The 12,582-nt window shown below is 32.1% G+C and overlaps 1 protein-coding gene across 3 annotated transcripts in view; it reads right to left on the bottom strand.

Moving 5' to 3' along the window:
* Nucleotides 1–12,582, bottom strand: part of LOC143258639 (cytochrome P450 302a1, mitochondrial-like) — a 78,691-nt gene that overhangs the window by 32,254 nt on the left and 33,855 nt on the right. For 2 of the 3 annotated variants that reach the window (XM_076517892.1, XM_076517891.1), the window contains 2 exons: nucleotides 6,123–6,363; nucleotides 1,191–1,428 (listed from right to left, as the gene is read on the bottom strand). In XM_076517892.1, the coding sequence (XP_076374007.1) occupies nucleotides 1,191–1,428; nucleotides 6,123–6,363 (479 nt within the window). Of the gene's footprint in view, nucleotides 1–1,190; nucleotides 1,429–1,672; nucleotides 1,808–6,122; nucleotides 6,364–12,582 lie in introns of those variants that run through there. The other variant, XM_076517893.1, reaches the window with a different exon arrangement.

Raw genomic sequence — 12,582 nt, forward strand, 5'->3', positions numbered from 1 at the left:
TGTTATATTTGATCCAGCATTTACTGAATTCAATATGATATTTCATGATTTTTTACAAAATATACACTGAAACTCAAGGCTATAGTTTGTGGTTTGTTAGTTCTATTTATTTATATTGAAGCACAAATATCGTTAGTTCAAAAACCTACATTTCATTCTCCCATTGAATGATGAAACAAATATAAACACACATATCAGTGTCATGATTTTTACACGTGTAAACGAATAAAACTTAACCTTTCTTTAAGCTCAAACTTATTACCTATGAAACATATTCGATATTCCAACATTAAAATAATATAAATCAATGGTTTACAACCATCGATCCATGATATAGTTTCGGGAGTATATCGTTTTAGAACTTAGCTTAAACGTACTTTACCCGGAAATGTGGGATTGGGACTAGCTGATTAGACTTGCTTAAAAATATTTTTAGTCAAGCTTCATAAATCTCTTAGTTAAAATGTTTTTGTTGTTTTTTTTCACGACTGTTCCAGAGTGTTTTAATAATGTTATAATGATATAATCTGTTATCAACGCCAGGATTACAGATATATTACACTATAAATTGAATATTAGAATTTTATACTATTGACTTGCGAGTCATTTCTTCTGTGTGTGCGTTTACAGTGGTGTGTAGCTATAATTTTAAACGATTTCATCAAATCGAATGCTTCTCACTCCCCTGGCACAGCTGTTTATGTACCGACTTACAACGCTACAAACCTCTTTTCGATCCCCGTGGTGGGCATAGCACTTGTAGCCCATTGAATAGCTGTGTGCTTAATTACAAACAACAATTGCATAAGTAAACATTCAAGCAATCAAAATAAAAAATTATAAATTGTACAAAATTGGCTGAAAAACTAATTGTTGATGTAATAGATAATATTTTATGTATTTATATCAAAACATTTGCCATTTATTTGTTTATAAGCGCAAAGCTACTGAATAGATTAATTTAAATCATTTAATATATTTTTTGGCAAGAAAGGCATTGGTAGATGGGCAGGTGCTGTCATTTTTAGTGAAAATGCATTGTTGTAATCAGTTAAAGAAATTAACCTCTTACCCATAAACAATACTTTTTTATTCTACCTCAAACCTTACCCTTATAAATAAAGTGTAAAGCAGGCTAAAAGCGGTTCTATTCGAATATATGTTCTTTAATAAATAAGTAAAAGACTCACGTTGGAAAAAGCCCTGACGATTTATAGGTTTCTGGTCGTTCCATTCGATATTTCAGCAGCGCTTGGTGACTTAGACGAAGTGGATAACGGCCTTCATGACGAAAAACTATTTCAATATCTGATGGATCAAATACGTGCACTATTACTTTATCGCCTATCACTACCTCCCGGACAACTAAACCAAATTTCGTTAGCATTTTTTGGCTATTGATATGCATCCTTGACATGTCGAACTCCCCTGAAATAAAAAACACAAATTATACCCAAAGTTTCAGAAGGTTACCAAAAACTGACATTAATAAACACACATCATGTTAATAAAACAATGTTGTACTTTCTGGGTTTTGGTCATGTAATCGTTTTTTTTATAGTTTCTAATGCTTTTAACTTACTCTAGATATATAAAACATTCACCTTTAATCATAATTTTGTTTATTAATTACGTTGGTTTAAAACTTCATTACCAGTGTTATTGTACTTGCCATTTTATGTAGTTTTGTATGTCGGGTTTATTTTACGGGAAGTCTTTTCTCTTTCTCTTATTCTTGATCAAGAAATTAACTTGCTAATCACTCTGATTCCATGTTTAGTACCAAGCCTATTTTCTTTTTTTTTTTCTGAAATAGAATTTAAAGATAAAAAAATGTTACGTCTAATCTAGTAAAGCTTTTAAGCAGCATGGAAAAAACAATTAGACTTCCCAGCATCGTTTGAGGTTAATGATCTGACGTTTAATTATAAAGCAATAGCAATACTAACCATGCAAATTTATGGATAACCATTTAAACAGACACCATATATAACTAACGATCTCACCCCAAATCTTGCCCTAATACAAACTAATAGACTATAAAAATTCATTATTACTTGAACAAATCAAATACAATTTAAATGAGACCTTTGCTCTCTGTGTTGGCAAAACTAACTTTTACAAAGTCCTTTGGCAAGATGTAGATTCATTAGAGTTTAAAACCAAAATTGTAAGATATACCGACGTTTGGTAGAAATTAGCAGAAACTCTTTTAAAAATAAGTTGTGTGAATTTCACTTATATGCTAAAATTATGATTAAAGGATGGAAATTTCTAAAATCGGAGGTAACTTATAACTCTGGGTTAGATATTTTTTTTACATTTTTTTGTACAACGACACAATCTGGTTCCCTAATTTAGTGACATCTTTAGTCAAAGAAATATTTACAAAGTAAACTATTAAAAATGTTCATTTGATTCTTTATTGTAAGGCACAGATATTATCTTTAAATCTCAACAAAAATGAACAAATTACATTGGGCCACATCACCAGTGATGCCAGCAGACTAAATGCAAATATCAGAGATAACTAGCTGTTTCATACAAGAAGACTCGGGACGGTAGAGACACAGTACACTAAGAAAAAATACCTTAATTATATTATGTTATATTTTATTGGTAAAAAAAAAATCTACTCATAAGATCTGCAAAATAGCTCGGATAGAAATGGGTAAACAAAGTCTGGTTACTTTTCAAACTATATATGATATTCATACAGAAATTACTCCAATATATTTGGGTCTGCACAGAAAGACCAACGAATGAGATTGACTTGGTTTATTTGTGTAGGCATCCTGGTCGCACCAAATATGCTCGCCCTTTCAGCCGTGGGGGCGTTATAGTGTGACGGTCAATCTCACTATTCGTTGGTAAAAGAGTAGCCCAAGAGTTGGCGGTGGGTGGTAATGACTAGTTGGCTTCCATCTAGTCTTACACCACTAAATTAGGAACGGCTAGCGCAGATAGTCCTCGAGTAGCTTCGAGCGAAATTCAAAAAACAAACAAGTTTATGTAGGCAAAGTTTAGACTAATTAGTTTTAACAAGATGTGTCACAGGAATCAGACATTGTGAATGAAATATCGTGCATTACGTTAGATGAATATTTTTGTAGTAATACACAAAAATGAAATATTATTAAAGTAACAATTAACTTATTTCTGTGATTTACTACATAATATTTAAGAAAATTATTTCTAAGATTAATAGATGTTCGAAAATTATATGTTTCTCGTTAGAATATATTTATGGCAACCATATTATATATAAATATATACAAATCCATATTATTGTCAGCTATAAGTAAAGCTATTGAGTAAAGTATTTAGTTTAAGTAAAGTAATTAGATTAGTATTAATCATCGTTTATATTTGGTTACTCGATCGATTAGTCGCGAAATTGTATTATCCGTGTTAACGCTTAAATTTGTAAGGGTAAATGTTTAATGTTATAATTGTGAATAACTGGATTGTTAGTTTCGAATTTCGCACGTTTATTTTTACGTTACTCGTAATACAGCTACCGTGGTATTATTTCCGCGCGAACGTTATTTATAAACTTAAACCCACAGGTTACAAAAGTTTACAAGTTTGTACAAACATTAAGATGAACCATATTAGTCTTATCATCATTTAATAATTAAAAAAAACCAACCAGTGAAAGAACACTTTACAAAACTAATATCAGAAGAGAGATTGGCTTGGTGAAAATAAAATACAACATTCAAGGAGCCTCAATTTTCGAGATAGCCTCATGAAGCTGTATTTGACATTGATGAGAGTGAATTAAACAGTTAAAAGAAAGTGAAGAAGACGTGACAGAAAAGAAAAAAGATTAAGAACAATGCCAAAAATTAAAAGAAGAGGGAAAAAAAATTAGAACAGAAAAATATAAACCGAGAACAAATTTATAGAACATAGGCAATTAAAAAGTAAGAGAAGTGAATTTAAGGAACTGGAATGGAGAGATGTACCATTTAAAGAAGAATTGAAATAAATAAAAAAAATTCTAATTTAAAACGAGATCCAACAAGCAATGGAGAACATACACAAAGATTGCAATTATAAATTTTTGAAAAATACGAAGAGGCTCTAACGACAAAACTGAGAAAATATTGAAGAAAGATCTTGAATATATTAGAAAGAACAACAATACCTATTCATTTAGTGCCTGCTCTGGTACATTTGAGTCAATTAGAAATTATATGGGAGAAAATGCTATGCAAGAGTTATCTTTTTATTTTTTATCAATTTATTGAAGATAGAATGCTTTGTAATTACTTAAATAAGCAAAGTATTAGTACACAGTGTGTATTTTGAAGTTTCTAAGCATCCTGTTGTCATTTACTTACCACACATGGGTGGATATCTTTAATAATTAAAAAACAGCTGAAAGCATATTCTGTGGGCGTAGTTATAAATTTGTGTATTTAAACCTTATTGTCGTAGTTTTTTTCATTTAAGGGCCATATTTCAATTTTACAGTCATAATATGTAGTCCATAAATTCACTTGTCCTAACTGCCAACAATACTATATTAATTCTACTAAAAGAAAACCGTTAAACGAGCTAAAGAGTATGTTAAGCTAAAACCATCAATTTAGTAAAATGTGTTAAAAATTCTCTAAGAAAGGTAACATAAAGAGTGTAATGACAAATTGAAGAAGTACAAAGAGACGTGAGCAGAACAAAGAAAGTTAAATGAGGTATAAAAGAACATCAGAAAAAACAACTGAAAAAATAACTATAAATTTCAAAGATTAAACTCTGAACATTTACTTTTATATTGAATTAATGTTATAATTTGAAACACCATCTAATAGAAAATACAGAATAATGTGAGAACGTATTTGATCTACACCTATAACCACTACTAGTGTTTCATCTGACATTGAAGAACCTTTTTTGAATTAATCCACCCGCGTTACTGCCTAATAATAACCTGGAATTGTTAACTTTGATAGCTGCCTGATTCAATAGGCTGCAGTGACACAACAAAACGATATCTGGAGCAAAGTTACGGAAAAGAAATGGAGGAAAAAACAGATCTTATCCGAACTTAAAGAAGATTTGGGAAGCTATGCTCAATTATACAGGCTTGCAATGGGTTATTGTCTTGAAATTTTTACATGTTATACTGTATGTCCTGTACGCTGAATCTGAAAATGATATTCAGTTTCTCCGTCACGTACAGAGTTTTCACAGAACATCGTATATACTTTTACATAAGTGAATCATTTTCATTGAAATCTGGTCACATTATGTTATGCTTAAACTGTTGACAACCACTGGCTATTAGATTTTACTTGACCAGTCGCGACTGAAAAGCTTTATCAATCGTTCTAGAACAAAAACGTAACAAACATAATTATAAAAAACAATTCATTATGGTAAACTAAATAATAATTTGATCAAAGTAATTTTTCTACTCGATTTGTAAAAAGATAAAAAAATGCTTATATGATAGAAAAAAAAAGGATATTGTTTTCGAAATCTGCACAGCTGAATTGTGGAAATTCACTTATTAAAACCAAACAACTTTTATGAAGTTTAAGTTCCAATACCTGTGTTATCTTACCAGATAGTCCTCGTAAAATGGTGGATTCGTTGGCACATAGATTTATAAATGACATAAAGGACAAAAATATGAGAATTGGGGCTAAAACAAAGTAGGTATACACCTATAAAAAAAACACTTCGCAGATGGCAATGAAACTCGAGTGCATTTAAGCTGCAAATATATTGTTATCTGCAAATTCGTGTGGGGGGAGATAAGGATTCAAAAGACTGAAGCGCAGATTGCGAGGCGAGTATTTTGGATGGAAAGATATTTAAAACTTATCTTTCTTTGTGCTAATTGTAGCAGAAAAATGACCAGCATTATCTGATTATCAAAATAAAATATCCCATTTGCACAATTTATTTTATGCTAAAATGACAATGATTTGGGCTTTAAGGAGCTACATATTTAATAAGGTTATACAATAATGAAGTTTTCATTCTACGACTTCTGCAGAGGAATTTAGTCATTGTCTTGATCGAAGCATGTATTACATTTTTGTCTAACAAAAACCTTTGTTTACAAAAATTCGGTTAAACATTTCTTGTTATAACGAATAACTTACCTATTATTGGAAAGTAGCGCCAGGTATTTCCTATCACCGGTAATGGTTCGGGCCCTGGAATGTCAGTAAACTGTTTCACAGAAGGTGCTTCGGTAGAAACCGAAGTATACCCAAGACATCGCTGTCGTTTTTCAGACATAAACAAACTTTGAAAAGACTGAAAGGTAAACCTATACAGGTATGGACTACTTCCGTTTAGACCGATGGTGAACCAGTAAAGTGACATATTTTTGCATATCATCTAGAAATATATTAAAATTGCATTAATAAAATAATATATAGAAGTTTCACGTATCTAAAAAATAAAACGAACTACATGAACACAGAAATATTATTTATCTGTTATGATAATTTTATAAGAAAATAATACACTTAATGGAAAAAAATAATTTGTAAAAACATATTTTTAAATTTGTACTTAAATTCATAACTGCCATTCATAAAATTTTGGAGACACTTTGGTAGTAAGTTCTAAAAAAATAAACAGTCTATACTGGATATAAATGTATTCCCCAGTGGCTCAGCGGTATGTCTGCGGACTTACAACGCTAAAAACTGGGTTTCAATAGCCGTGGTGGGCAGAACACAGATAGCCCATTGTGCAGCTTTGTGCTTAACTCAAACCAACAACAACTGGATATAAATGTAAATATCTTTCAGTTTACAAAATTATAACTCAAAATCATTATCTTGCATTTGTTGTAACTACTTGTTCAATTTAAAAATACATCCATGTTATTCTGTAGTATTTCAATATCCTCCACACAATATAATAGCCAAAAGCTTATTGTCGTCACCAGTGTTTAATAGCAAGAAAATCTGCAATCACCGAGTCTTTAATCTGTTAACAAGAGGCACACTTTGATTAGCAAACGTCTTGTTTTACTGTACTCCATTAATAACAATTACTTTACTTTCTCTCAACAAATCACCCTTTCATCTAGTTTAACTATTCATCCTCAAATTAAAGTTCAAAAGAAAAAAATATTTATTTTCTTAATTAATATTTATATGGCACTTTATTAAAAGCCTTTTGAAAATCTAAATACACTAAGACCACAATCTTTCCATTGTTAAGACTAATAAAGTAATAAAAATGTTACCCGATTACTGAGAGTTCGTTTTAGTAAACACCTATTTAATTATGTTATATTTCACTAATTTATTTTACAAAGCTTCTTTCATAAAGTCTCTATAATTGCTGTCATTGCAGAAGTAAAATTGATAAGTCTAAAGCTTACGCGGCAAGTTCTATCATCCCATTTTAAAACAGAAGTAATATCAGCAATTTTCTAATCTTAGAATACTTGGTGTTATGTATTTATTGATCTAATACAAATCAAGAGAAGAGGCTCAAATAACTGCTTGTTTATTTATTTAAAAACTCTGGGAAGAAAACTGCATGATACTTTACTTTTAATCTCTCAGTTGTTTTACTTGATATCAAATAATATTTATGTTAATTCCCATATTTTTGTAAAATGTTCCAAATCTGTACTGAAGAGCTGACATCATCTCTCATATCGAAACTCCACTTCAAACATTGTGCTTACTTTAATTCGTTTAAACAATCCATGTTTATCATTTTAACGTTATATGCCAGTTGTTTTTCCATCAGCCTTTTTTGTTTTCCTAATTTCTTTATAAAGAAATACTTGGTTTTCCCACATTTTTATAAACATGTTGTCTTATTTGTCGACTTACATTTTTAAGCCTATTATATTAATTTCTGACGTTCCTTTTTATGATCTTAGTAAATCAGTTTAGTTTGATATATTTCCCGTTATCTTATCGTAAGGAACATGGCTATCTTGATTAAAACCAGTCCATTTTCAAGACTTTCCTAAGTATGTCTCACATCAACCTTCCAGTTCATTATCTTAATTCACTAATGATCAAGCTTTTCTTTGGCCTCAAAATTGTATTTCTAAAAATTAGAAACTACAAGTTCAGTTTTCTTAAATTTACTTCCTATGGAAATACAAAACCTAATTATACAGTGATTTGTCTTCCAAAAATATCCGCATACTTCAACTATTGTGATTACATACTTATTTTTGGTTAAACGTTAATCTAAAAATGTTCTTTTCTAGTTAGATGATGTTCAAAAGGTAAGATGTTTGTTGTTGCTTTTTGCACCCATAGATCCTCTAAGTGAAGCTAAAACTATTCACTCCTCTACTATTTAAAGCCTCAGCAAAGGAAGATCTGGACCAGTTTTTGAAGTATTCCATGCAGTAAACTACTTGGAATGGCTGAACCCTCGAATAGATGTTTTAATGTGTATATTAAGTGTCAACGGACAGGTCCTGGACTCATACTTGCATGGAAAACAAAGAAATCAATCAAACCAAGTTCAAGGTTGAAAGGGGAGATGCATTGAAAGCTTCACTGCGTATATGAACTGTACTGTTCGCGTGGTGAGGCTTACCATGTGATGGCTTCAACGAAGCACAAAATTACCGTCGTTTACAAGTTTGTGGAAGGGTTGTCAACTGAGATGATGTGTGTGCGTTTTCTTATAACAAAGCCACATCGGGCTATCTGCTGAGCCCATCAAGGGGAATCGAACCTTTCATTTTAGCGTTCTAAATCCGTAGACTTACCGCGGTACCAGCAGAAGGTGAGATGATGCAAGCTACCGGCATTTTAAAATCCTTTTTTTTTTTTTTATAACAAATGTAATTTCTCTCGAGATGAATTCAAAGTACTAATTTCGTGTTGCTTGTCGGAGGAAAAGAAGTCTGTTGCCATGGATATATTTACTTTGGCCTTCCTAGGTTCCTGTGTCATATCAGGAGTAACAACAGCCATAGGACAAACCGCTACCTATCCTTACTGAAGATACTGCAGCCATACAAGTTGCCACTAAACACGTAAGACTATCGTGAGCCTCTCATGGAGTACATGTTGCAATGTCGTCTGGTTCGTTTGTTTGTTTGTTTTGAATTTCGCACAAAGCTACTCGAGGGCTATCTGTGCTAGCCGTCCCTAATTTAGTAGTGTAAGACTAGAGGGAAGGCAGCTAGTCATCACCACCCACCGCCAACTCTTGGGCTACTCTTTTACCAACGAAAAGTGGGATTGACCGTCACATTATAACGCCCCCACGGCTAGGAGGGCGAGCATGTTTGGCGCGACTCGGGCGCGAACCCGCGACCCTCAGATTACGAAGCGCACGCCTTAACGCACATGGTTTGTATATGTAGAGTTGAATCAGTTTTATATATGTAAAAACGAGCCATCTTTACCTATTTATTTCTCTGCAAGTGGGTTTTCTCGACATCACTGGATCAGTTTTAGTTAAGCTATCCCAACTATACAAATCAGTATAATGGGGATGGTTATTACTTCAACCAACAACAAGACAGCAAGTTGTTTGTTTTTTCAGATGCATTTTACAGTATTGATAAACATGATTTTTTCTAGGTTGTATCTACCAGTCTTTCTAGATTTACATAATTAAAATGAGCACAGCGTTAAAATTATTACAGAATAAATATTTCATTTAAATCAAAGGACAGCCCTACTAAAAGTCTATGTTTCAGTGCTCTTACACCACCATATTCATTTATTTATTGATAAGTACTGCAGGAATTCAGAGTGAAACTACTACTAGAATCAACTGACATGAATTTTATTCTGTTGAAAGGTGAGAAGTTAGACATTAATTGGAAGGTCATGATTTAGCTATGTATAGGGGGTTAGGAAAGAGGTTTACTTAAATTATGAAGGTAATATTTACTGAAATCATAATTGGCATTAGTATTCTTGGGATGGGTATACTGTAGGGTTTTTTAGTCAATTTCATTGTGCAACAGGTTGAATGTCGTTCTACAGTAAGAGCATCTACAGTTAGTCAGGACCCAAGAGACACTGAAAGAAATGAATATATGTAGTAGAAGAAATTACAGCACCCTTGTAAACATAGTATTTGATAGTTTATTAAAAACAATATCTAGTGCATGTTTCCGTGTAATCAGTTTATTTAGCCCAAACGTGAAAAAGGCTGTTAGATTAGCTCAAGCAAGATATAAGGTCTTGATGTTTCTGTGTAATTATGAATGGTTAGTTATCTAGCAGCAAGTTTTGATGATTATTGGTATAGCAAGTAAACTGGAAATAACCAATGCTAACAGCAATGCTAAATTTGCGTCCATACACAATATACAAGATTAAACACTCACAAACAAACGTATTTGATATCGCTTGTTGAGGACTGTATAAATATCTAGACTCAATCCAGGAACTGATTATCCAACTACTGATTCAACTGATCCAACTACTCAGTAGTTGGTTAGAAGCGTATGCTAATATGTTTGCAGGACAAAATGCCAAATTGGCTCAAAGTAAAATTACTCAATATTACACAGAATATTCATATGTAATTAAACACTTTTGTAGGGTAGAATGTTCAATGTTTTAGTGAACCAAACATCGTTGAAACGACTAATATACTTTGGGTACTCTAAAGGAATGACAGCACTGTAAATAACAGTGTTGTAGGAGTAAGATTTAATCGTATATCGTTACCCCTGCCCACAGTATGCAAATACAAATAAATTATTTTGCTAAATATCAAGATCCAGGAGAGAGCGGTGAAGAATTTATCATATAATGACACCAAATGCAGCAGTTGATTCTTGTAGTGGATGAATGCAGCTATTAATGCCGTAAAGAACAACTGATGGACACAGACCTAGCATAAGCACTCCTTGCCATGTATAAAGGGGAAATCCATCTGTCTCAGATGGATTTAATAGAAAAGCCTACACCACTTGTATAAACAGTTACATATATAAAAGGATCGCTTTATCATTGTTATGAACTGCCAAGAGATGGATATCCACTTTTATTAAAGGTAGTGGTCCACAATATCCTGAGACACAAAATTATCCTTGCTTTTCATAACAAAAAGACAGGGGTATCAAATTATTGTATGAGCTTATCCTAATGTTTCACATAAGTTCTTCTGGCCAATTTGAACCAAATTATTCAACATTGATCTGAATGTTGAAAAGTGTGAGCCACTCAGAGTAAATTCAATTTAAACAGAGTAGACCATCAGTTTTAAGAAGTGTAGCCCTAGATGTTACTGGTTATATTTCAAAGATGGACAAATATCATTTATATAGTCATAATCATTGAATATTTCCCCAAGTGGACCAAAGCGTATTCACCAGTTAATATGTCTATAAAATTTAGGGCTGATGCATTGGAAGAACACTGCATACATTGGCAGTATTTGATAGTTTATTGAAAACAATATCTATTGCATGTTTTCGTGTAATCCGTTTATTTAGCCCCAACATGAAAAAGTTACAGGAATAAGAAGGTTTTTATGTAAACTAATGTGGTACTACATGGTTAATAGGGATATACATCTCTGGATGATACTATATCTTGATAAAGTTGATTGGCATAGTCACATCGAAATTGAAATTCGAGCTAAAATAGAACCATTAACAGTGGCTGATTCTGCTTCTAAACAGTTTCAAGAAATTGTGATAATCACTAAACCCCAGCCTAAATTCGAGCCAAACAACAAAAAGTATTTTAATGTACCCACCATTGTTTTCTATGGGAAAAATATGCTTATCAAGTACTTGAAACTATAGCTACAAATGTACAAAGCTCAAAAAGCTTTAAAAATATCCCTAAAGTGTAATACGTAAACAGCATACACGTGTTCATTTTGAGTGATATAGTAACAGTTAAAACCCTCTTTGTTCAGGCAACATTAAGTCAGGTGAAAGATATGATCCACTTCCTGTTTGCATTTTTAATGCAGATAATTTTAATAATTTACAGTACTGGTTCAAACATTGATATCTTAATGAATGAATCTATTAATGAACTTGTTAACCAGTTTTGGTTTCAAAACAGTAAAACAGATTAAATGTTCTGTGAATAAACTTTTTCAGTAACAACAAGATTTGGCTTAAGATAAGTGGATTGCATTTGTGCATCATGAGAAGAAGGTTTTTAGTATCAGTGCATGTACATGTGGTGTTTTCTGATGAACTGGTGATACAATAGAGCTTTATGACTATTCACAGTGTTGCATTGCTTTTCTTTCAGAAATCATAGTTGCTCTTATATGATATTTATTAGCAAAAGAGCTAACAGAATGTTTCTTATGATCTACAATTAATGACACTTAGGTATTCAGCTTCGCACTGGAATGCTCGTCAAAATATGCTTAAATATGTTCGGAGATGTTATAGCCACTATACTACATGTACTACACAAATTAAAAGAAAGCTGAACCAAGAAAACATGTTATAAATATTATATAATATTTGCCCGAAAATGAGAAAAGTAATTAGTTTGTGCCAGTTATTACTTATTAATTCATTAACTTAGTAGAAATGTACCATTTGGTTGATTGAGTAATAGATAACTTTTTTTGCCAATCCATCGATAGATTAACAATGAAAAAAAACTTTAAAAATAACAG

This window comes from Tachypleus tridentatus, chromosome 8 (genome assembly GCF_004210375.1).
Source record: "Tachypleus tridentatus isolate NWPU-2018 chromosome 8, ASM421037v1, whole genome shotgun sequence".
NCBI lineage: Eukaryota > Metazoa > Arthropoda > Merostomata > Xiphosura > Limulidae > Tachypleus > Tachypleus tridentatus.